The sequence below is a fragment of the Anolis carolinensis genome, chromosome 2, assembly GCF_035594765.1.
Source record: "Anolis carolinensis isolate JA03-04 chromosome 2, rAnoCar3.1.pri, whole genome shotgun sequence".
Taxonomy (NCBI): domain Eukaryota; kingdom Metazoa; phylum Chordata; class Lepidosauria; order Squamata; family Dactyloidae; genus Anolis; species Anolis carolinensis.
In genome coordinates this window covers 156,818,944-156,841,070 of record NC_085842.1, presented here as the reverse complement: position 1 = coordinate 156,841,070, position 22,127 = coordinate 156,818,944, and the positions used below count along the sequence as shown (strand labels likewise).

The following is a 22,127-nucleotide window of genomic DNA, read 5'->3' as shown; positions in this document are numbered from 1 at the left end:
TCGTTCCTGCTCAAGCCTTGCCTTGTTTCCAGCCTTCGCTCCTGTTTCCCAGCCTTTGTTTACCTACGGACCTTGCCTTGTTCCCAGGACTAAACCTTGCCTTGTTTCACGGATTTTACCAAGTTATTCCACGGACCTTGTTCTTGTTCCTCGTTACCTTGTTCCACGTTTCAAGCCTTGTTTCAAGTATCAAGTTATTTCCTAGCCTTGCTCAAGTTCATGGACTAAAGGACCTTGTCATCTCCCCTCACTTTGCCTGGCAAAGTGAGTGTTTCGGTTATTGGATTACAACTTTGGACCTTAATATTTCATATTGGACATTGTTTCTTTGGACTAATTTTGACCTTTCCTGAAAGGTCTACTTCTGGACTAACTTTTACATTTGCTTTTACTAACTTTATATATTTCCTTAATAAAGATATTAGATAGACTCTGGCCTCTGCGTATGGTTATTGGTGCTCTGTAGCCTGGGTCGTGACAGTTTGACTCCGCGCCCTAAGCACCAATTAACCTCGGCCAGAATGTCTACCGGAGCCGTACCTGGGCCGAGCGGCCAGCCGATTACCTACACCATCGACAAGGATGAGGTGGACCGAATCCGTGATAAGCTCAATGCACAGGATGGGGAAATAAAGGGTTTGAAGGAACGCGGAATCCGTCTTCCGGCCATGGCGTTGCCAACCAAGTTTACTGGAGAAGCTTCTAAGGTTCATGTTTTCCGTCGCCAATGCCAAGCTTATCTAGAGGCCCGTGATGCCGAGTTTCCCCAGGAAGACATCAAGGTGGCGTGGATTTACAGTCTCCTAGACGGGCCAGCGGCTAACTGGGCGACGGCTCTGTTCGACCAAGCCTCCCCACATCTAAGGTCAGCGCAACACTTCTTGGACCACCTTAAGGCGACCTGGGGAATCGAGGACAATTTGGAGGCAGCCGGGCACAAACTCCGCCGCCTCTTCCAAGGAGACAGACCCATGTCTCAGTACATAGCCGAGTTCCGAGTGCTGGCCCACAACACCGGCTGGAACGATGTTGCCCTCAGAGGACAATTTCGGGAGGGTCTCAACATTGAAATGCTGGAGGAAATCTCCAAGGTGGATCCTCCCCAAACGCTGGAAGCACTCATCGATCAATGTTTACGGGCTGAAGTCATGATTGCCAACAGAAAACAGTGGGTACGAGGCCAGAGCGGTAGAGCTGGGGCAAAACCCTCCGCTCCCGCCAGCGTTCAGCCGCGTCCAGTGTGGAGACCCCCACCACCATCCCCATACCCCAGAGGGAGCGAGGAGGTGCCGATGCAGTTGGGCAATGTGCGTCCCAGATTAGATGCCGCCGAGAAGGCCCGCCGCCAACGCCTAAATCTCTGCTGGTATTGCGGGAATGGGGGCCACTTCGCCAGAGAGTGCCCAGCCAAAGGGAAGCCCGCCGCCCGTCTTGCGGCGGCGTCCTCCACGGAGACGAAGGCGTCTGAGGCGGCTGGCACCCAGCCGGCGGGGGAAGCCAACGACCGGGCGTAGAGAGGCTCGCCAACCCGGTCAAGAAACCCGTTCAAGAGCCGCCAACCGGGGTCCTGTTCCTTCTAGTGGTCACCTTATGGTCAGCAAAAAAGGGACCCGTCATGATCCACGCCATGATAGACTCAGGAGCTACCAACAATTTCATTGATAGAGAGTATGCCGACTCTCTGGGATTACAATATCATGATTTCAAGAATGCCCGTGTGGTGCAAGCCATCGATGGCCGCCCTCTCAAGACGGGCCCCGTAAGCCAGTGGTCGGAACCCACCAGGATGTGGATAAGGGAACATATGGAAGAGATTTCCTTCTTTGTTACTGAGGTTCCCCATTTCCCTGTGATTTTGGGGATTCCATGGCTGACGCTTCACGACCCAAGCATCTCCTGGTCCAACAGAGAACTGCAGTTTGCTTCAAAGTACTGCCAAAACCATTGCCTCGTAGCCAAGGTCTGCCATGCCACAGACACCGAGCCCATTATCACCTTGCCAAAGAAGTACTCCGAGTATTGGGATGTATTCAATGAAAAAGAAGCCGAAAAGTTACCCCCACATAGACCTTATGACTGTGCCATTGACTTGGTGGAGGGGGCCCCGATCCCGCGAGGGCATCTCTACTCCCTGACTGAACCAGAGCAAGAAGCTCTCAGGGAATTCATAGAGACAAACCTTCGCAAGGGATTCATCAGACCCTCTCAATCCCCAGCCGCCTCCCCAGTGATGTTTGTGAAGAAGAAGTCAGGGGAATTACGCTTGGTGGTGGACTACAGAGCATTGAATAATATCACCAAGCGGAACAGCTATCCCCTGCCCTTAATCTCGGATCTACTAGACCGACTTCGAGGAGCCAAGGTTTACACCAAGCTGGATCTTCGGGGAGCTTACAACTTAGTTCGCATCAGAGAAGGGGACGAGTGGAAGACCGCCTTCCAGACCAAATTCGGATTATTCGAGTCCCGAGTTATGAATTATGGATTATGCGGAGCTCCCGCAACGTTCCAGCATTTTGTCAATGACATTTTCCAGGACTATCTAGATAGGTTCTTGATAATCTACCTGGACGATTTTTTGGTGTTTTCTAGATCACAATCAGAACATGAGAACCACGTCAAAATGGTGTTACAACGATTGCGGGATCATGGACTTTATGCCAAGCTGGAAAAATGCGCTTTTGATCTACAAGAGGTAGATTTCCTTGGATACCGTATCTCGCCTCTAGGGCTCTCCATGGATCCAGCCAAGGTTTCAGCAGTATTGGAATGGCGGGCGCCAACTAACAAGAAGGAGGTGCAGCGATTCTTGGGGTTCGCGAACTATTACCGCAAGTTCATTCCAGATTTTGCCCGCTGGTCTGACCCAATCACTAGCTGCATCCGTGGAAAACAGCCCTTCCGCTGGACTGATCAAGCAGAGAAAGGGTTCCAGCAACTAAAGAAATTATTCACATCCCAGCCAATCCTTCAGCATCCAGATCCTGAAACCCTTTTTGTGGTGCAAGCGGACGCCTCTGATGTGGCAATTGGGGCTGTGCTCCTACAACCGGTGGGAGATCACCTTCATCCTTGTGCCTATTATTCTCGTCAACTAACCGCACCAGAGAGGAACTATACCATTTGGGAAAAAGAACTATTAGCCATAAAGGCAGCTTTTGAAACTTGGAGACATTGGCTAGAAGGAGCCAAATTTCCCATTGAAGTCCACACTGATCATCGGAATCTAGAACATCTAAGAACTGCCCGCAAGCTAAATCAAAGGCAGCAACGTTGGGCTTTATTCTTTGAACGTTTCAACTTCCAGATTCATTATGTGACCCCAGCCCAAACCAAGCAAGCAGACGCCCTGTCACGTAAACCGGAATACGCTGCAGGACGCAAGGAGACCTTTGAATCCCAACTACTACAACCCGAGAACTTTGCCACGCTCACAGTGGGGAACACCAAATCCACTCCCATTGATTCAACTCCCTCTACTCCAGGGCCCATCTGTGCTCAAGAAATCAGGGCTAGTCAGCAAGCAGATGCCTGGGCGCAGGACCAACTTCGTCAAGGTCTGCATTTTCCCTTTTCGCTTAAAGATGGACTGCTTTGCTATAGAAATCATGTTTATATCCCACCCGGACCGGGCAGGGAAAAAGCACTTCGTCTGTGTCATGACTGCAAACCAGCAGGGCATTTCGGACTATTTAAAACCATGCATTTGATCCTAAGAGACTTCTGGTGGCCCAAGATCCGCAAGGATGTGGAAAAATATGTTAACACCTGCCCAGTATGCCAGCGCTCCAAGATAAGAAGGGAGAAGCCCTCAGGGCTTCTACACCCCCTTCCTAACCCATCTCGCCCATGGGAAATAATTTCTGCGGATTTTATCACTGACTTACCACCTTCCTGTGGATTCACCACGATCCTAGTGGTGGTGGACCTTTTCACCAAGTTAGCCCATTTCATTCCCTGTGAAGGTCTTCCCACGGCCCAAGAGACTGCAGATTTATTCCTCCAACATGTTTTCAGACTACATGGATTGCCCAAGAGTTTGGTCACAGACCGTGGATCCCAATTCACCTCTCGTTTCTGGAAGGCACTACAAAAACTATTGGGCATAGACTCTCGTTTATCTTCAGCTCATCATCCCCAAACGGATGGGCAAACGGAGCGCACCAATGCCACTTTGGAACAGTACCTTCGCTGTTATGTAAACTACCAGCAGGACAATTGGGCTTCTCTGTTACCACTGTCGGAATTTGCCTACAACAATGGAGTCCAGGCTTCTACAAAAGAAACGCCGTTCTTTGCAAACTACGGCTTCCATCCACGTTTCTTTCCCCCTGTCATCGAAACTTCAGAAGTTCCCGCAGCAGAAGATTGGCTGCAGGAACTCACAGCGGTGCAACAACTTTTGCTCCAGCAACTGGAACAAGCCAAGGAGGACTATAAACGTCACGCGGACAAACATCGCCAGCCGGGCCCCGAAATCAAGGTAGGAGATCGGGTTTTTCTGTCCACTCGCTTTTTGCCCTCCCATCGCCCTTGCCGGAAGTTAGATGCCCGTTTCATTGGCCCCTATCCAGTGGTGGCGCAATTAAACCCCGTGACTTTCAAACTCCAACTTCCGCGTTCAATGCGCATTCACCCAGTGTTTCACCGCTCCCTGCTCCTTCCGGCGGATGGTGTGCGGCCAGATGTAGACCGGCCGGCCCCCGTCCCTATTTTGGTGGATGGGGAGGACGAGTTCGAGGTTCAGGACATTTTGGATTCTCGCTTTCACCGCCGCCGCCTGCAATATCTCATTGACTGGGTGGGTTTTGGCCCTGAGGAACGCTCTTGGGAAGACGCCTCCACAGTCCATGCTCCTGATCTAACCCGTCGCTTTCATCAAACCTATCCCGCCAAGCCGCGACCTCGCGCCTCGGGGAGAGAGTCCCAGTTTGGGAGGGGCCTTGAGGAGGGGGATAGTGTGATGACTCATGGGCCTTGTAGTCCTGCTCATGACATTGTAATGCCTGATGAAGAAGAAAACTTGGGTTTTTTACCTTCCCAGTCAGAACTGGATTTTTCTCAGCCAGATCTTTCCCAGGCAGATCTGGGAACCTTGCACCTGCAAGAAAGTTATGTCCCAGAAGTATGTCAAACAAACCCTGAGCCTACATCTCCCGTGTTCTCTCGCCATGAGTTTTGTAAACAACAGAGGGGTTTGGAAGCAGCTTCGCGCAGGAGTGCGAGAATAGCAGCTAAGAATGTACCCAATTAAGTCTGTTTTTCGTGAGAATCTTTAAGGAGTCAGACATCTGGTCTCAGAGGTTAGCTTTCGTTTCTGGTTCCCAGAGAACTGCTTCGGCGGGAAAGTTAGACTCTATATAGGTGTTTTACCCGCGTAGTAACTTCGCGGAGTCAATTCGTCAGCCTCCGGAGCGAGTTGTGTTTGGACAGCGCGCTCCGATTCAAGCCTCGTTCCTGCTCAAGCCTTGCCTTGTTTCCAGCCTTCGCTCCTGTTTCCCAGCCTTTGTTTACCTACGGACCTTGCCTTGTTCCCAGGACTAAACCTTGCCTTGTTTCACGGATTTTACCAAGTTATTCCACGGACCTTGTTCTTGTTCCTCGTTACCTTGTTCCACGTTTCAAGCCTTGTTTCAAGTATCAAGTTATTTCCTAGCCTTGCTCAAGTTCATGGACTAAAGGACCTTGTCATCTCCCCTCACTTTGCCTGGCAAAGTGAGTGTTTCGGTTATTGGATTACAACTTTGGACCTTAATATTTCATATTGGACATTGTTTCTTTGGACTAATTTTGACCTTTCCTGAAAGGTCTACTTCTGGACTAACTTTTACATTTGCTTTTACTAACTTTATATATTTCCTTAATAAAGATATTAGATAGACTCTGGCCTCTGCGTATGGTTATTGGTGCTCTGTAGCCTGGGTCGTGACAATGCCACATCTCCAGTTTCTAAGCCAAAGAGACGGCTTTGTCCATAGACACCTCCAAGGTCATGTGGCCGGTATGACTGCATGGAGCACCGTTACCTTCCCACAGTAGTGGTACCTATTGATCTACTCACATTTATGTTTTCGAACTGCTAGATTGGCAGAAGCTGGGGCTAACAGCAGGAGCTCACCTCGCTCCCAGAATTTGAACTGCTGACCTCTCAGTCAGTAAGTTCTAGCAGCTCAGCGGTTTAACCTGCTGTGTCACCAGGGGCACACACTTTCTCTGTATATAATTACACAGAAGTATAAGAATGGGCTATACCATTGCAGATGAGATTTTCCTTTTGAATGCCCACATAGGAAAGGGACTATAGTAAGAGAAATTCAGTCAAGTCGGCTTCACATACCATTCAATGACTTATACCATTTACACAGAGTTTTCTTCTATGCGGGAACATTTAAAGTGTGACTGCTGCCTCCTCCTCCTCCTCCATGCCAGCCTGTTTTAGATAGCTCATTTTGCTTCACACATTCCCCAGGGGGCCTTTCACATCAGACAACTGCAGCACTTCGTTATCTCTTTAACTGCCATGGCAACATCCTATGGAATCGTGAGATCCAAAATTTAGGGAGAATGATTTGGCATTCTCAGCCAAAAAGTCCCCTAGTGCTTTACCAGACTACAACACACACAGATTCTGCTAGATGTTACCAAGACAGAGAAACACAATAGTTGTGTAATGTGAAACGGGTCCAGATCTGGGAAGAATTTTGCATTTCCTTTCTCTCCCATGGTATAATTTGCCACCACTACTCACCATCTTTCTCTCTCACACACACACATACATCATGTCACACATTCCAATGCCTTTTTTTTTTTTTTGGAGGAGCAGAATCGCGATTTCCAAGTATTTCTTCCTTTCTGATCGCTACCTTCCTATGATCCTTTCCTCTTTTCTCTCATTGGCTTGAGAAATCAAAAGGAGCATTTGTATAGTAACTGCAGTATAAAGTAGTTGCATACGTATGTGTGACCGCCATATGTGTGTGTAAACATTAGTGGAGCTTGATTCCAAAAGATACAAATCCATCTGAACAAATTTTACAGGAATCCAAAAAATGTGCTAAGTATAAGATGCCATTTCCTGAGCCCTATACTGAAGTGATTTGACACATTTTGATAGTTTTGATCTGTCGTACATAATATTATACTCCTAACCAACAATGTTCTTCCACTTATAACTCATTTTTCTTGAATTTCTTTGGTTTTGGTGCATTTTGAATACAAATTCCACATGTGCTATAAGCCCTTGGTATCCATTGGATTCCAAGACCAATCCATACCCTCCATTTAACAAAACCTTAGGAAGAGATTGAGTACTGATATAAGAAATTGCTATAAACAGCCCCACAAAAGAAGGAGTGAAATAAGTGAATGCTGAGGTCGCACTAACCAGAGATTCCCAAGTAGTCATGTTGTAAGACCTTGTGTTTTTTCAGAGTTAATTGTTTAAAGGGTAAACAGTCTGAAAGGCAAATTGATACTCCTGAAGACTTAGAGAAGAGGCCGTTCACTTTGGAGCATGAATCAGAAAAATCAGAAGGAGGCAGAACAGAAAAAACATGCGGCCCCAGGGCTGCTCTTTGCCCATTCCTGGTCTGTTGGACATGCTTCCAACTCACACTATACAGCGCTAGAGCTATGCTTCCACTACAACTGCCATGGCGATATCCTATGAATCCTGGGATTTGCTGTTTGGTCAGGGGCCGCAGAGGAGCTCTCAGGGTGGGGATCGGGATGCTCCTCCCCAAACTGTAAGTTCTAGGATTCCATAATACGTTGCCATGGCAGTTAGAATCATAGTGTTGGAAGAGACCACATGGGACATCTAGTCCAACCCTCTGCCATGCAGGAAAAGTTGAAATCATAGTATTATTATTAATGTGTCGTATACAAGGAGCTCTTTCTTTCATGGCTAGAAACCTGTTCAAGCTTTCCTCAACCTGAACACCCAGCAGCCCCAACATACATGGCAGGAGGTTTAGTCCAGCATGGTTTGAGGGCATAAGATGGGGATAAGCTGTGATTTGCTTATATGTTTTTTAAAGTAATGTCTCTCCGTTCTTCATCTCCTGACCCATCTCAGTTCCAACAAAATGCAAATAAAGCCTCCTATTAAACCCAAAGGTGCTGAACCAATTTGCATGATATCAGAGTCTTAAAAATTCTCATTCCGCCTTCCATTTAAATATGCTTTTTGTTGTAATAGCACAATTTTCTGGTTGCCAAGTGACGGGTCCCTAGTCTCCTATCATTCATTACTAAGAGTTGCAGTCAGTTTGTCAGTTGCCAAGCTACAGGTTGTTGCCATGGCACAGCTTGTTTCGTGGATTTTCGTAGCATGCCGTTGGTCAACGTGGTGTCACTTTTTAAGAAGAATTTTTGTCATTGTATGCAATGTTGCCAGCTGGGGTAGTGCAACATTGCATACAATGTGTGAGTTTATGGCAGCTGGTTTGTTGTTATGATGCTGCTGGTGGTAGCATAGCCTAGCATTGCCCTTTGGCCCTGACATCTGTTGCTGTTGTTTTTGCTGCCTTATCTGATCCATTGCAGTGCCATGACTTCAGAGCAGTGTTGCAGGAGCCTGTCTGTGCAAAGGCCTTGGCTAGTTGGAGTTCACTTCAGCCCCAAGCCCTGTGGGCATTTCTAGATTTCCCAGAAGCTACCTTTCTGTGTCAACCGTTTTCATGGTCAGATCTCTTCCTGGTGAAATTTGCTTACCGTTGTCATAGTAGAATTCAAACACAACATGTTAGTTTGGAATCTCAGCGTGCAAAGGAATCTTGCAGAATCTTTGAGACTGAGAGAATGAAGTTGCAGCAAAGCTTTCGTAGACTATGGATGCATCTGCACTATGAAATTAATGCAGTTTGACTCCTCTTTAACTGCCATGGATCAGTGCTATGAATAGCTTTACAGAGTCTTTAGCCTTCACTACCGAAGAGTGTAGTAGTGACTCACTAAACTATATCTCCCATGATTCCATAGCATTGAGTCTTGGCAGTCAAAGTACAGTAGAGTCTCACTTATCCAACATAAACGGGCTGGCAGACCGTTGGATAAGCAAATATGTTGGATAATAAGGAACGCCTATTAAAAATCAAATTAGATGATGCTTTAACAAATTGAGCATCAAAACATCATGTTTTACAACAAACTTGACAGAAAAAGTAATTCAATACACAATAATGCTATGTAGTAATTACTATATTTACAAATTTAGCACCAAAACATCACAATGTATTGCAAACATTGTCTACAATATTGACTACTAAAAGGCAGACTGTGCTGGATAATCCAGAAAGTTGGATAAGCGAATGTTGAATAAGTGAGACTCTACTGTAGTTTCAAACTGTATTCATTCACCAATGTAGTTGGACCCTTAAGTGTGTTTCTTCTGATTGGTAGATCTGAAGAAGTAGACTAAGTCTATAAAAACTAATGCGGCAACTTCTTTCTTCTAGTCAATCTCAAAGGTGCAACACGATCCCTTTACTTACCAACATCCTGTAAATAAATCTAATTAACTATCATCCTCTGGAACTGTAATCTATTTCATATTCTTGGAGACTAGGTCGCAGACGCTTATGGATGGAGGTAGATTCCTGAGAGTTTTTGGTTGGTGTGGGTCATGTTTCTGCTAGTGATGAGCTTTGGTTGCTCTGTGGAGTACAGAGAGGACTTGGGCAGTTTACACTGTTACTTTTAGTAAGTGTCTGCTCTGACTGGTGAGGAGCTGATCCCTTCTTTGTCTGCAGCGTAGACTCATTAATTCATGGGTGATCCCTCGTGACTAAGTAAGATTGTCTTCAGAGGTAGTTTTAGCAGTGGATCCACATGGCGTTTCACATTGAGGACGTCGATTTCCAGATGGGAGGCAGTCAGGACAAGGGTTTGCTGGACATGAAAGGATGTAGATGAGAATGGAGGGGGTGGGAGCCTCCCAGTGAAATCAAACTCTGGGGAAAGGTCACCATCAAGGCTGCTCTGTAGCAGTGTCAGTTCCCGAAAGGGCAACACTCCATGCCCACTGCTGTTGCATCCTTACCATGTCACCCAGTGGGGGTCCTGTGGGACTTATTATGTCTGAGCCCACATTTAGAAGTTAAAGCAGCCTGATGGTACACATTTGCAAAGCATCTCAAAGATAACATTGCTCAGATGGATGCTGCCTTAACTCTAGTATGTGTGAATGTTTTCAGAATACAATAGAATTAGGCTTTGTTGGATGCACTCCCATTGGGAGGGCATTGAATGGGGATCGAAGTCTAGAAGGGTGAGGACTACCTGTGTGTTCAACCCTTGCTCTTCTTTCCTGCCAGCAGTTTGATTGACTGGGTTTTGACAAAATGCCTTGTTTGATAAGAGGCAGTCTTGGACTTGCTGTGTCCAAACCTAAACCATGCCAATTTGTTCCTATTTTCAGAATAGTTCCCTTTTGAATCAGATTCTTAAGCAAATGGTTCCAGCACCACATCTGTTGCTCTTATACGAAACAAGCTTACATAGACACATTTCTGTGCCTTCGATCAATCTGCAAAGTCCTAAATGGCTTGGCATCAGGATACCTCAGGATTGTCTTTGAATAATTTCTCTCTATGGAGAGACAAGTTTTCCCAGACAGCGACATTTCCCAGACAGACTTGTTTGGTGCAATTCTGACATCTCATCAGAACCAAGTGAAAACTTGTTTAGCTTAAGTTACGCATTCATTATCTTTTTGCCCATGGTAAAGTGTAAGTTTTACACTTATATCCCTTATGCTGTGCTGTTTAAATATATTTTGGGTGATGATAGTAGCATGTGTCTCAGTGTGTAACCATGTGAACTGAAAGAGAGACATAAATGTATCTTGTATTTATATAAATAAAAGTCAAAGCATGTATGTGTGTTGGTTGGTTTGTTGTTTGTACATAAAAGCCACCTATGGCCTAATAGATCTGGTCCATATCTGGCATACATACTCTTCCATTGGGTTGCTGTGAGTTTTCCAGGCTGTATGGCCATGGTCCAGAAGCATTCTCTCCTGATGTTTCACCCATATCTATGGCAGGTATCCTCAGAGGTTGTGAGGTCAGTTGGAAACTAGGTTTATATCTCTGTGGAATGATGTCCAGGGTGGAAGAAAGAACTCTTGCCTGCCTGAGGCAAGTGTGAATGTTCCAATTGGTCACCTTGATTAGCATTGACAAGCCTTGCAGCTTCAAAGCCTGGCTGCTTCCTGCCTGGGAGAATCCTTTGTTGCAGGTGTTAGCTGGCCCAGATTGTTTCCTGTGTGAAAATTCCCTATTTTCTGGGTGTTGTTCTATATTTACTGTCCTGATTTTAGACTTTTTTAAATACTGAATGCCAGATTGTTTTCATTTCCATGTTTTCCTCCTTTCTGTTGAAATTGTCCACATGCTTGTGGATTTCAGTGGCTTCTCTGTGTAGTCTGACATGGTGGTTGTCAGAGTGGTCCAGTATTTCTGTGTTCTCAAATAATATACTCTTCAATGTGTTGTTGAAGGCTTTCATGGCCAGGATCACAGGGTTGTTGTATGTTTTCCGGGCTGTATGGCCATGTTCCAGAAGTATTCTCTACTGACGTTTCGCCCACATCTATGGCAGGCATCCTCAGAGGTTGTGAGGTATGGAGAAACTCAGCAAGGAAGGTTTATATATATATATATGTGGGAAGTCTAGGGTGAGGGAAGAACCCTTGTCAGTTGGAGACCAGTGAATGTTGCAGTTAATCACCCTAATTTGCATTGAATGGCTTCATCTACTGGCTACTTTCTGCCTGGGGGCATCCTTTGTTAGCTGCCCCTAGTTCCCATGTCTCAGAGTGTTGCTTCTTATTTACTGTTCCAATTTTTGAGTTTTTTAAAATACTGGTAGACAGATTTTGTTCATTTTCATGGTTTCCTCCTTTCTGTTGCAGTTGTCCACATGCTTGTGAATTTCAATGGCTTCTCTGTGTAGTCTGACATGATAGTTGTTGGAGTGGTCCAGCATTTCTGTGTTCTCAAATAATATTGGACACATACTGGTTTATTATATTGTTTTAGTGTTTATTGAAAAATCGTGAAACAGTGAATCCACGAAAAGTGAACCGTGAAGTAGTGAGGGAACACTGTATGGGCAAAATGGAAGGGGAGAAAGAAAAAGAAGGGGACAGAGAAGGAGGAAGGGGAAGATGTGTGAGAGAAAGCAAGGGAATAAGGAAAGAAAGGGGATCAAGTATATGAGAGAAAAGGAAGAAAAATAGAAAGAGCCACAAAGAAAATGTAAGCTCAGGCAATGCCAGGTATATACACTACTCTATGAATAAAAATAGAGTAGAATAAAAGAATGTCAGAGTAAGTCGGGATTTGTGACTAAAGTGAAGTGGGCAGTGAAGATGGCAGATATTTTTTGTGTTGTCTCCAGTAACATTTCCAAGCTCTCCTCAGGCCTCTTTGTCACCCTTTGACCACACCTACAAAGTTGAGTATTAACCAGCCAGCAGGGCTCCCTGCCTTCTAGCTGTAAATCTTAGCCATATTGGTATGTTGAATGCCCTGATCAGTACATCTTGTTTGGCTAAAGGCCAGGCGAGACAGATTTATTGCACTCCTCTGTGTGTTCAGGGGATGGTGATGGGACTGTGAGCTCAGGGAAGGGCCCTGCGACTCTTTGTCTGTCCAGTGATGTGAACATTACAAGTCGCCCAGGAAGCAGGATGCCAGATTCCCCTCATCGCTCTCTCTCTCAGGGCAGAGTACAACTGAAAGGCTTAGACCAGAGTAGGACATGTGGCTGTTGTTTGACAAGACAGGAAGCGAGAAAGCCTTATAAAAAGTAAAATCAATACAGAATTTGACTTGGGTGGCTCATGAATTTCTGCTTGCAGCAATGACTGCTGCTGATACATACATATGGGAATATAAACAGTCTCAATTGGGTGTAGTTAGCAGGTGGTAAAGGAAGAGAAGCCGGTGAATGTGGACATTGAACCCAAAGCTGTTGCTAATATATATTAGTGTAAGCAATTAAACTCAGACCCTTCACCAGATTCACACAGGATTGATAGCAATTCCTCATGATACTCTGGCATATTTCCATTTTGGATTTGTAAAATGTGGATGTCCCTGGTGGCACAGCGGGTTAAACCACTGAGCTACTGAACATGCTGACCAAAAGTTTGGCGGTTCAAATCTGGAGAGTGAGATGAGCTCCCTCTGTTAGCCCCAGCTTCTGCCAACCTAGCAGTTAATAATAATAATAATAAAATAATAATAATAATAATAATAATAATAATAATAATTTTATTCCTATACCCCACCCCATCTCCCCGAAGGGACTCGGGGCGGCTTACATGGGTCCAAGCCCGGTCACGACAATATAAAAACAAGCAGTAGAACAAATCAAATCAAACAACAATAAAACAAGTTATAAAAACACAATACAATACATCATGATAAAATCATGGATAAAACATGCATGTTCAAAAACATGCAAATGTGAGTACATCAATAGGTACTGCTCTAGCGGGAAGGTAACAGTCATGCTGGACACATGACCCAGGAGGTGTCTATGGACAATGCTGGCTCTTCTGCTTAGAAATGGAGATGAGCACCAACCCGGAGTCAGACAAGACTAGACTTAATGTCAAGGAAAACTTTTACCTTTACCTTTACTAAAATGTGAATACCTGGATGACATAGATGTGTTATAGAGGAAGAACATGTATGCATTTCTTTCAGTATGTAAATTGTATAAGGTTTTAATTTTTTTAAAAATCTGTGAGCACTTGAAAATGATTTTTCTCTCTGTTTCTTGTTCCGTAGGGTATTGATGATGCCAGTAAGGACAAGTGAGTGCCTTTATTGTATGTCCCACTACTGCTCTTGTCAGTGCCTGGGTGGGCTTGGAAAACCTCTAAACCTGCTGTGTAGGAAAAGCAGTGCTTAAAAAAAAATACTTATTTCAATTTGGTGGATTTAGGAGAGTCTAGTTTTCAAAAGTAATCGTATATTCTCAAGTATAAGCAAACCCGAATATAAGCCAAGTCACCTGATTTTACCACAAAAAACTGGGAAAACTAATTGACCCGAGTATAAGCTGGGGGTGGGAAATGCAGCAGCTACTGGTAAATTTCAAAAATAAAAATAGATACCAATAAAATTACATTAATTGAGGCATCAGTAGGTTAAATGTTTTTGTATATTTACATAAAACTGTAATTTAAGATAATAATACGACTTTAATAAGATAAGACTGTCTAACTCTGATTACCTATATATTCGAGTATATGCCAACCCAAATATAAGCCAGCCAGGACCCTCACTTGAGTATAAGCCGATGCGGGCTTCTTCAGCACTAAAAAATGGCTGAAAAACTTGGCTTATACTTGAGTATATATGGTAATTTGTAAAATTTTGATGAAGAAAAATATATGAGGTTCATAGTGCAGAAATCCTTAACTTGACATTCAGCACTTCCCTCTGGACATCAAATGAGACTCTTTTCTCTTGCTTTGTCTTGCAGTCGAAGCACCCAGGAAGCCTTAAACCCCGAAGATGAGGTAGATGAGTTTCTGGGTCGTGCCATCGATGCCCGAAGTATTGACCAGCTGCGCAAGGATCATGTTAAGCGCTTCCTGCTGACTTTCCAGAAACCTGAGTTGGAGAGAAAGGTACCCCTTCCCTTTGTTACTTCAGCCTGTTTCAAAATGGCCTTTCTGCAGTGAGCATTGGGCACCCAGTGGTAATGCCAATTCTCTTTTCCTTCCATTTTGCAGTATTCCAAAAAGGTAGATACCCGTTTTGGGGGCTATGTGGCTTGCACCGTGCTGGTCTTCTGCTTCATATGCTGTATCCAGATTGTCATTTTCCCTCAGTAAGTGAGACACTTGCAAGAGTATGCGTACGATTTAGACTGTATATATGCACATGTGCTCTTGTGCACAGATGGTGAAGATATGTGCTCCACCAGATGCCACTATGTGCCATGGTTGTGTATATGAAACTTTTCCAGCAGATCCATATTGTGAGCAGGAGCATGGTGTGTACACACACCATGTGTACACACTGGTGTGTGTACACATGAATGACTCCAACCACACTTTTGTAGCATACTGTGATGTACTCTCATTGATAGCACTGCATCGTCGAGTCGCTGATTCCCAATTAAACCATCAACTAATGCTCCAAAGCAGCTTTCCCTAATTTGAAGCTGCCTTCCAGGTATTCTGAGACTGCAGCTCCCCACAGCTTCAGGTAGTATGGCCAATGGCCAGGAATTGTAAGACTTGCAGTCCACCAATATCAGGATAGCACCAGATTGCAAAAGTCTTTTCTAGACTAAGAGTAGGAAAACTCCAAGGATCATATTCTTACAATTTGAGCAAATGGGCCTCCAATGAGCTATGCATAAAGACATTAACATATATGTCCTTCATATAGTTAGCCAGTTTTCGTTTGACTTGGTAAAAGATTTAGTTTCATGGGTGTTTCAAGGAAATTACTACAGAATTTCAGCTGTATTAAATAGGGGACATATGCACACAGTTCCTCCTTATGAGTACATACATGCTTGTAGCTACCACATCCAATGTTCCACTCACACCTATTCATGTTATGTACAAGATAAAGGAAAACACCAAGGAGCATGTATGAACATCATTTGCTTGGCCAGTTTTCCCCAAGGTGGTGTCTTCCAGAGGCATTGGACTACATCTCCTATTGATTCCTGCCAACATGAAAAGTCGGCCCTGTGAATGTGAAAAAAAAAGTGGTCTCCAGGTGGGGCAAAGCCTTTTTGCTTGCATCAATGCCACTTGTTATAGGTTCAGCAACTATTTCTGTTGCCATCCCACCTCATCCCCTCAAAGTCTGCTTGTTTGTAGTCTTCAATGCAGGGTGGCTGGTTACTCTTCCACTGTCTGAAGCCTTGGGCATCAGAGTAGCGATGTTTTAAGTCACCATCCACCCCCATTAAAGTCTATGGAAGACTTCAATGGTGTGTGAAAGGTGACTGAAATTGCCACTAGGCTGCTCCCCATAGCTTCAAAGAGAGGGAAAAGCACTGAAAAGCTTCCTGACTACCCCACAAAGCTTGCTAGTATGTATGCTTCATGGGGGAGTTGGCAACTCTTTGCTACTTCCCACCTTTCCCCACAGCTTTGTGGGAGTTTGCCAACAGTATTACAAAGACTATGTAGCAGCAGGCCTTTGGGGAACATTAAACACATGAATAATCAAATCTACAAATACTGAACCCATGAATGTGCAAGGTTAAGTGTATTGTATCGTATGGTGGCTCTTCGCTGGGAAAGACAGTAGTTGATGAAATGAATAATTTTGATAACATTGATGTGTGAAGTAGGAGTTTATGTAGATAAAGAGTTTAGGCAGATCATCTGTTTTGGTGGAAATGTATGATTTGATATTTATGGAGGAGCAAAGAAGGGAGATGAATATCCCAACAAAGCTGAACTGCACCTGGAAAAATGGGATCACCATAAATAGAAATGCACTGCTCCTCTTCATTAAACAGTCCTATCTTCTATATAGCACTCTAGTACAAAAGATAAGATCATAGTCACATTCACAATATAGACATCACTTGTACATGAGTTGGAATCAGATGGATGGTGAAAAGTAAACTTTATGGCAAAATATGGAGCAGCCAAGCCTGATCTTTGTTCCATCTCTCCACAGCTCCGGTCTGATGCTTGGTGCCTACATCAGCATCTTCAGCATCCTGATCACCATCCTTTTTGTGTGTGCCATCTACTCTTGCCTTGGGGTGAGTCTCTCTCTTTCTTCAGTGGGATCCCATGGATGAGTGAGATTTAACCTGGCCTTGAAAAACCCTCTATAGCTAATGTAGACATCTTGAGTGCTCTGCCTAATCTCCCCATAATTTGACTAGATATGGATGACTGTAAACAGAATGTTTCTAACCCATTCTTATGGTATTGTGGCAGAAGGAGGCCATTTATGTTATCTTGACCCTGTTTGCCAGGCCGGTATCGGGTACTGAACCTGGGACAATTTGCAAGCAAAAGATATGCTACACCACCTTGGAAAATGTGTTTTTGAGCTATACATCCCAAAGTCCCTTGATTAGCATTGCAAGTGGTGAATTCTGCTTGGTGAATTGTGGGAGCTATACACATTAAAAGAAACCTCAAATTAAAAAAATCCCCCAAGCTCTGCTGAGCAAACAAGTTACATCCCTATTATTATTATTATTATTATTATTATTATTATTATTGACACAACGATGTTGTATGACACAGCAAACAAGATAGACATGCTGGATTTCGTTTCACAAAACCACAAGTCGAACACTTCCCAAGTGTCTAGGACTGTGTGATGTATTTTCGGATGATGCGTGCAGATCCCAGCAGGGTGGCCTTTTGCAGTTGGCAGATCGTAATTTTGTCAATGTCTATTGTTTCCAAATGCCGGCTGAGATCTTTTGGCACGGCACCCAATGTGCCCATCACCACCGGGACCACCTGCACTGGTTTCTGCCAGAGTCTTTGAAGTTCAATCTTGAGGTCCTGATAGCGGCTGAGTTTTTCCTGTTGTTTTTCATCAATGCGACTGTCACCTGGGATGGCGACATCAATTATCCAAACCTTGTTCTTTTCCACAACTGTGATATCTGGTGTGTTGTGTTCCAGAACTTTGTCAGTCTGGATTCAGAAGTCCCACAGTATCTTTGCGTGTTCATTTTCCACGACCTTTGCTGGTTTGTGATCCCACCAGTTCTTTGCTGCTGGGAGGTGGTGCTTGAGGCATAAGTTCCAATGGATCATTTGGGCCACACAGTTGTGCCTCTGTTTGTAGTCTGTCTGTGCAATTTTCTTACAGCAGCTGAGGAGATGATCAATGGTTTCGTCAGCTTCCTTGCACAGTCTGCATTTTGGGTCATCAGCTGATTTTTCAATCTTGGCCTTAATTGCATTTGTTCTGATGGCTTGCTCCTGGGCTGCAAGGATCAGGCCTTCTGTCTCCTTCTTCAGGGTCCCATTCGTGAGCCAGAGCCAGGTCTTCTCCTTGTCAGCTTTTCCTTCAATTTTGTCAAGGAACTTTCCATGCAATGTTTTGTTGTGCCAGCTGTCAGCTCTAGTTTGTAGTGTGGCTTTCTTGTACTGGTTTTTTGTCTGCTGTGCTTTGAGGAGTTTCTGATTTTTTACTTCAATCAAAGCAGGTTCTTCACTTTGCTTTACATATTCTGCCAGGGCATTATTATTATTATTATTATTATTATTATTATTATTATTATTATTATTATTATTATGTCATTATTGTTACTTTATTATGACACAGCAAACAAGATAGATATGCTGGATTTTGTATCACAAAATCACAAGTCAAACACTTCCCAAGTGTCTAGGCTGTGTGATGGATTTTCGGATGATGTGCGCAGATCCCAGTAGGGTGGCCTTTTGCAGTTGGCAGATCGTAATTTTGTCAATGTCTATTGTTTCCAAATGCCGACTGAGGTCTTTTATTATTATTATTATTAAACTGCCAACCTAACAGTTCGAAAACATGCAAATGTGAGTAGATCTCACTCAGGCGGGAAGGTAACCGCTCCATGCAGTCATGCCGGCCACATGACCTTGGAGATGTCTATGGACAATGCTGGCTCTTTGGCTTAGAAATGGAGATGAGCACCAACCCCCAGAGTTGGACACGACTAGACTTAATGTCAGGGGGAAACCTTTACCTTTACTTATTATATTTATTTATGCCCCGCTTTATCTTCCTGAAAGGGGACTTAAAGCAGTTTAACATAAAAGCTTTAGCATAACCATTTCAAATATACAAATATATGAACATTAAAACAGGATTAAATATAAACAGTATTAAGAAATTCCCAGTTAAAAACTATTAAAACAAATTCAGAGTTAAAATCCACAGCACCCCCTAAATTGATTTTAAACACCTTCATCTTTAAAAGCCTGCATGAATAAAAAGGTTTATCTCCTGAGTTGAGGGCTTGCTGTGTGGTTGGATCTTGATGCCTGATTCACATATAATTTAGTTGGTGAGAAAGTGAACTGGACCTCACAACTGTTTCATTGCTCAGGATCTGACCCATTCCTGCCTCTTAGTCATAAAAGGATGAGGATGATGGTATCTTCTTGTTTCCTCTATCTTATATAGCACCAACTGTTATTTTTTTCCAGCCCTTTCCAGCCACTTTGCAGCGTGTTTCCCGCAAGATCATCCAGTCCCGAATTAACAGCACAATCACAGGTGTCACTGCCATCCTGCTTGTGTTCATCTCAGCTTTCATCAACATGGTATGAGGAATGGGGGCAAGGTGCTGAGATGGGAGGTGGGCAGGTCTGGAATGGCAAGGGCAGTGTAGAATCAGATCTGACAATGCAAAAATGCTTGAGATTCGGATTTCAGATTTTTGGGGGATTTTTGAATACCTGTATTTGCATATACATGCTTAATGAGATATCTTGGAGTTGGGACCCAAGTCTAAACACAAAATTCATTTAAGCTTCATATATACACACACACACACACACACACACACATACCCACACACACACACACACAGCCTGAAGGTAATTATATACACATTTTAAATAACTTTCTGCATGGAATGAAGTTTGTGTGTTTTGAACCATCAGAGAGCAAGATGTCACTAACTCAGCCACCTGTATGGACAATTTTAAGTATTTTGGAATTCTGGGTAAGAGATGCTTATTTAGGCTGTGACTCCATCTTGCATATTCTCCAGATTTGTAGTTTCACATGAATTGAGAGAGAGAGAGGGAGTACTGTAGTCTACTTCCCCAATTTACGACATTAAAATGATCTAGCACAAATACTTAGTCCCTCACCAAACAACTTGTGTCCATTATTTAATACTTATGTCCATTATTTTAAACTTTAAATGGGTTTAAATATAACATTTGGACAAAGTAATGAATTTTTTTTTTTTAAAAAACAAAACGTTTCGCTCAGTATTTTCATGACCAATTATGCGATTGTACCGATGCTGTGTTGCACTCACAATAGCTCGCCATCTCAGTTACTGGTAGCCAAAAGTGATATCCAGTGCAGTTTTTGTGGCACGTATTTTTGCACTGCAGCTTTCTACAGCTACTGGCAGAAAATTGTAATCCAGCACCATTCTGCTGGTGCCCTCCCGTGTTCTGCTAGGATTAAATTGGATTTAGGCCAATGAATTCCTTTATTTCGAAAACAATGTAATTGTAATGTCTTAGCTGTATTACTAATGTTTCCAAACTCTGGAATGTACACAGAATGAGAAGCAGCTCTGCTTTCAAGCAATGCCAGTCTGTCTGTCTCCAGCCCTTGAATCTTAGGGCTTTAGGACACTGGTCACCCATCTCTGCAGCGATAAATCTCAGACATGCTGAGGTTGGGTAGCTCTGGAACAATAGCAGAGTGTCAAATTCACTGGTAGTCCCACATAGCTGGTTATTTTTCCCCTCTCTCGATCCAGTTTGCTTGCAGTCGGCTCCGGCTCCAAGACTGTGTTGCTGGATTTCTCAACATGACTCCAGCCCAGGTGGAGCCTTGCCACCTCCATGTCCTCAACTATTCATTGGCATCAGACACTTTGCCCTGCCAGGGAAATGGTGCTTCTAACTGCAGCTTCCCTGAGGTATGTATGTCCCACAAATCCTTCAGTTGGGGGGATGGAATCTCATTGAGGGAAAACTGTGAGGATTTGTAGGGGGTGGGTGGGTATCAGAACTCAGTCAGGCATTTGGACACTTACTTTGCACTCAGAGAATGGTTTATTCACTCCCTTCTCTGCTAGCACTTCTGCCAGTTGAACTTCCGAGGAATACCTTGATAGCAAGTCTGCTTCTGAGTATGTTCAGGGGTTGTGGAGTCTGAAAGATAGGATGTTGCAGAATAGGTCACTGTGGAAGTAAGAGGGAGGGAATTGCAGTGGTTCTCAAGCTGTGGTTCCCCAGATGTTTTGGCCTTCGACTTCCAGAAATCCTAACAGCTGGTAAACTGGCTAGGATTTCTGGCAGTTGTAGGCCAAAACACTTGTGGGCTCACAGGTTGAGAACCACTACATTAGAGGCATTATTGATTACACCAAAGGTATCTCAGTTTGAGAGGAATAGGAATGAAGATAGACTTCTGGGAATTTGTTTTTGTGTGGGGAGTTTATTACATCTTCCTCTCTCTTTTTTCGTCCTTGTAGTACTTCACATACTCAGTGCTGCTGAGTCTGCTGGCCTCCTCCGTTTTCCTGCACATCAGTAGCCTTGGGAAGCTGGCGCTGCTGGTGGGGATGGAAGTTGTGTACCTGGCCCTGGCGGAGGGTCCCCAAAGAGTGCTGTTTGACAACTATGACTTGTTGGTGGTTGCAAACGCCTTGTAAGAGCACCCTTTATCTGTTGGGGTGGAAAGAATCTATGTCTTTAGCCTTTAGGGAGAGTGGAGAAGAAGGCTAAAGACTCAGATACATATATAGAGAGGCTTGCATTTTTTTTTTTTTACTAAAGTGTACCTCACCCAGTATGTTGTTCCTCCTCTCATGCTGGCATAAATACACTTGTTAGTTTCTACACTGGGATTGGAAAGTAATTTCATGTGGAGGAGGAATTTTTAGCAGAAAAAAATGCTGATGGGAGAAAAACCTTTTCCCTTGAGGCAATTGTTTTGAGTGCCATAGGATCAGTTGTGTTTTTTAAAAAAGGGAAATGCTGCAGGGCTGGAAAAAACTGCATGCAAGAGAACATCAGCTGTAGTTGGAGCCTCTGGTGATTAGAAATCGTGACATTCATCCTCAGTAGTGATGGATTGGTGAGTGACATTAGAGAGACAAGGGAAGGCAGCGCCACAAAAAAGCTGAATACCAGGGAAAAGGTGACCTGTGACCCCAGGATCTTGGACTTTTAATGCCTGTTGACTCCAGCAGTGATGGCCAGTGATAAGGGATGATGGATTTATCAGCAACATCTAGAGAACCACAGGTTTTCCTTCTATAGTTTAAAGTTAAGTGAGTGCTATACGTGAAAAATGTTGGAAGCCAGCATAAACATTTAAGAGAGGCATCACATTTTAGATGAAGAATGATATGAAAAAGGTTAATCAAACAAAAGTTTTAGTTGGATTGACTAGAAGATGAACATTATG

General features: G+C 43.9%; 1 protein-coding gene across 4 annotated transcripts in view; it reads left to right on the top strand.

Moving 5' to 3' along the window:
* adcy6 (adenylate cyclase 6) overlaps positions 1 to 22,127 on the top strand; it is an 86,838-nt gene that overhangs the window by 43,988 nt on the left and 20,723 nt on the right. For all 4 annotated transcript variants that reach the window (XM_008104027.2, XM_008104026.2, XM_008104028.3 and 1 more), the window contains exons 11-17: positions 13,806 to 13,831; positions 14,506 to 14,653; positions 14,759 to 14,856; positions 16,680 to 16,767; positions 19,169 to 19,285; positions 20,470 to 20,631; positions 21,190 to 21,365. In XM_008104027.2, the coding sequence (XP_008102234.1) occupies positions 13,806 to 13,831; positions 14,506 to 14,653; positions 14,759 to 14,856; positions 16,680 to 16,767; positions 19,169 to 19,285; positions 20,470 to 20,631; positions 21,190 to 21,365 (815 nt within the window). The remainder of the gene's footprint in view (positions 1 to 13,805; positions 13,832 to 14,505; positions 14,654 to 14,758; positions 14,857 to 16,679; positions 16,768 to 19,168; positions 19,286 to 20,469; positions 20,632 to 21,189; positions 21,366 to 22,127) is intronic.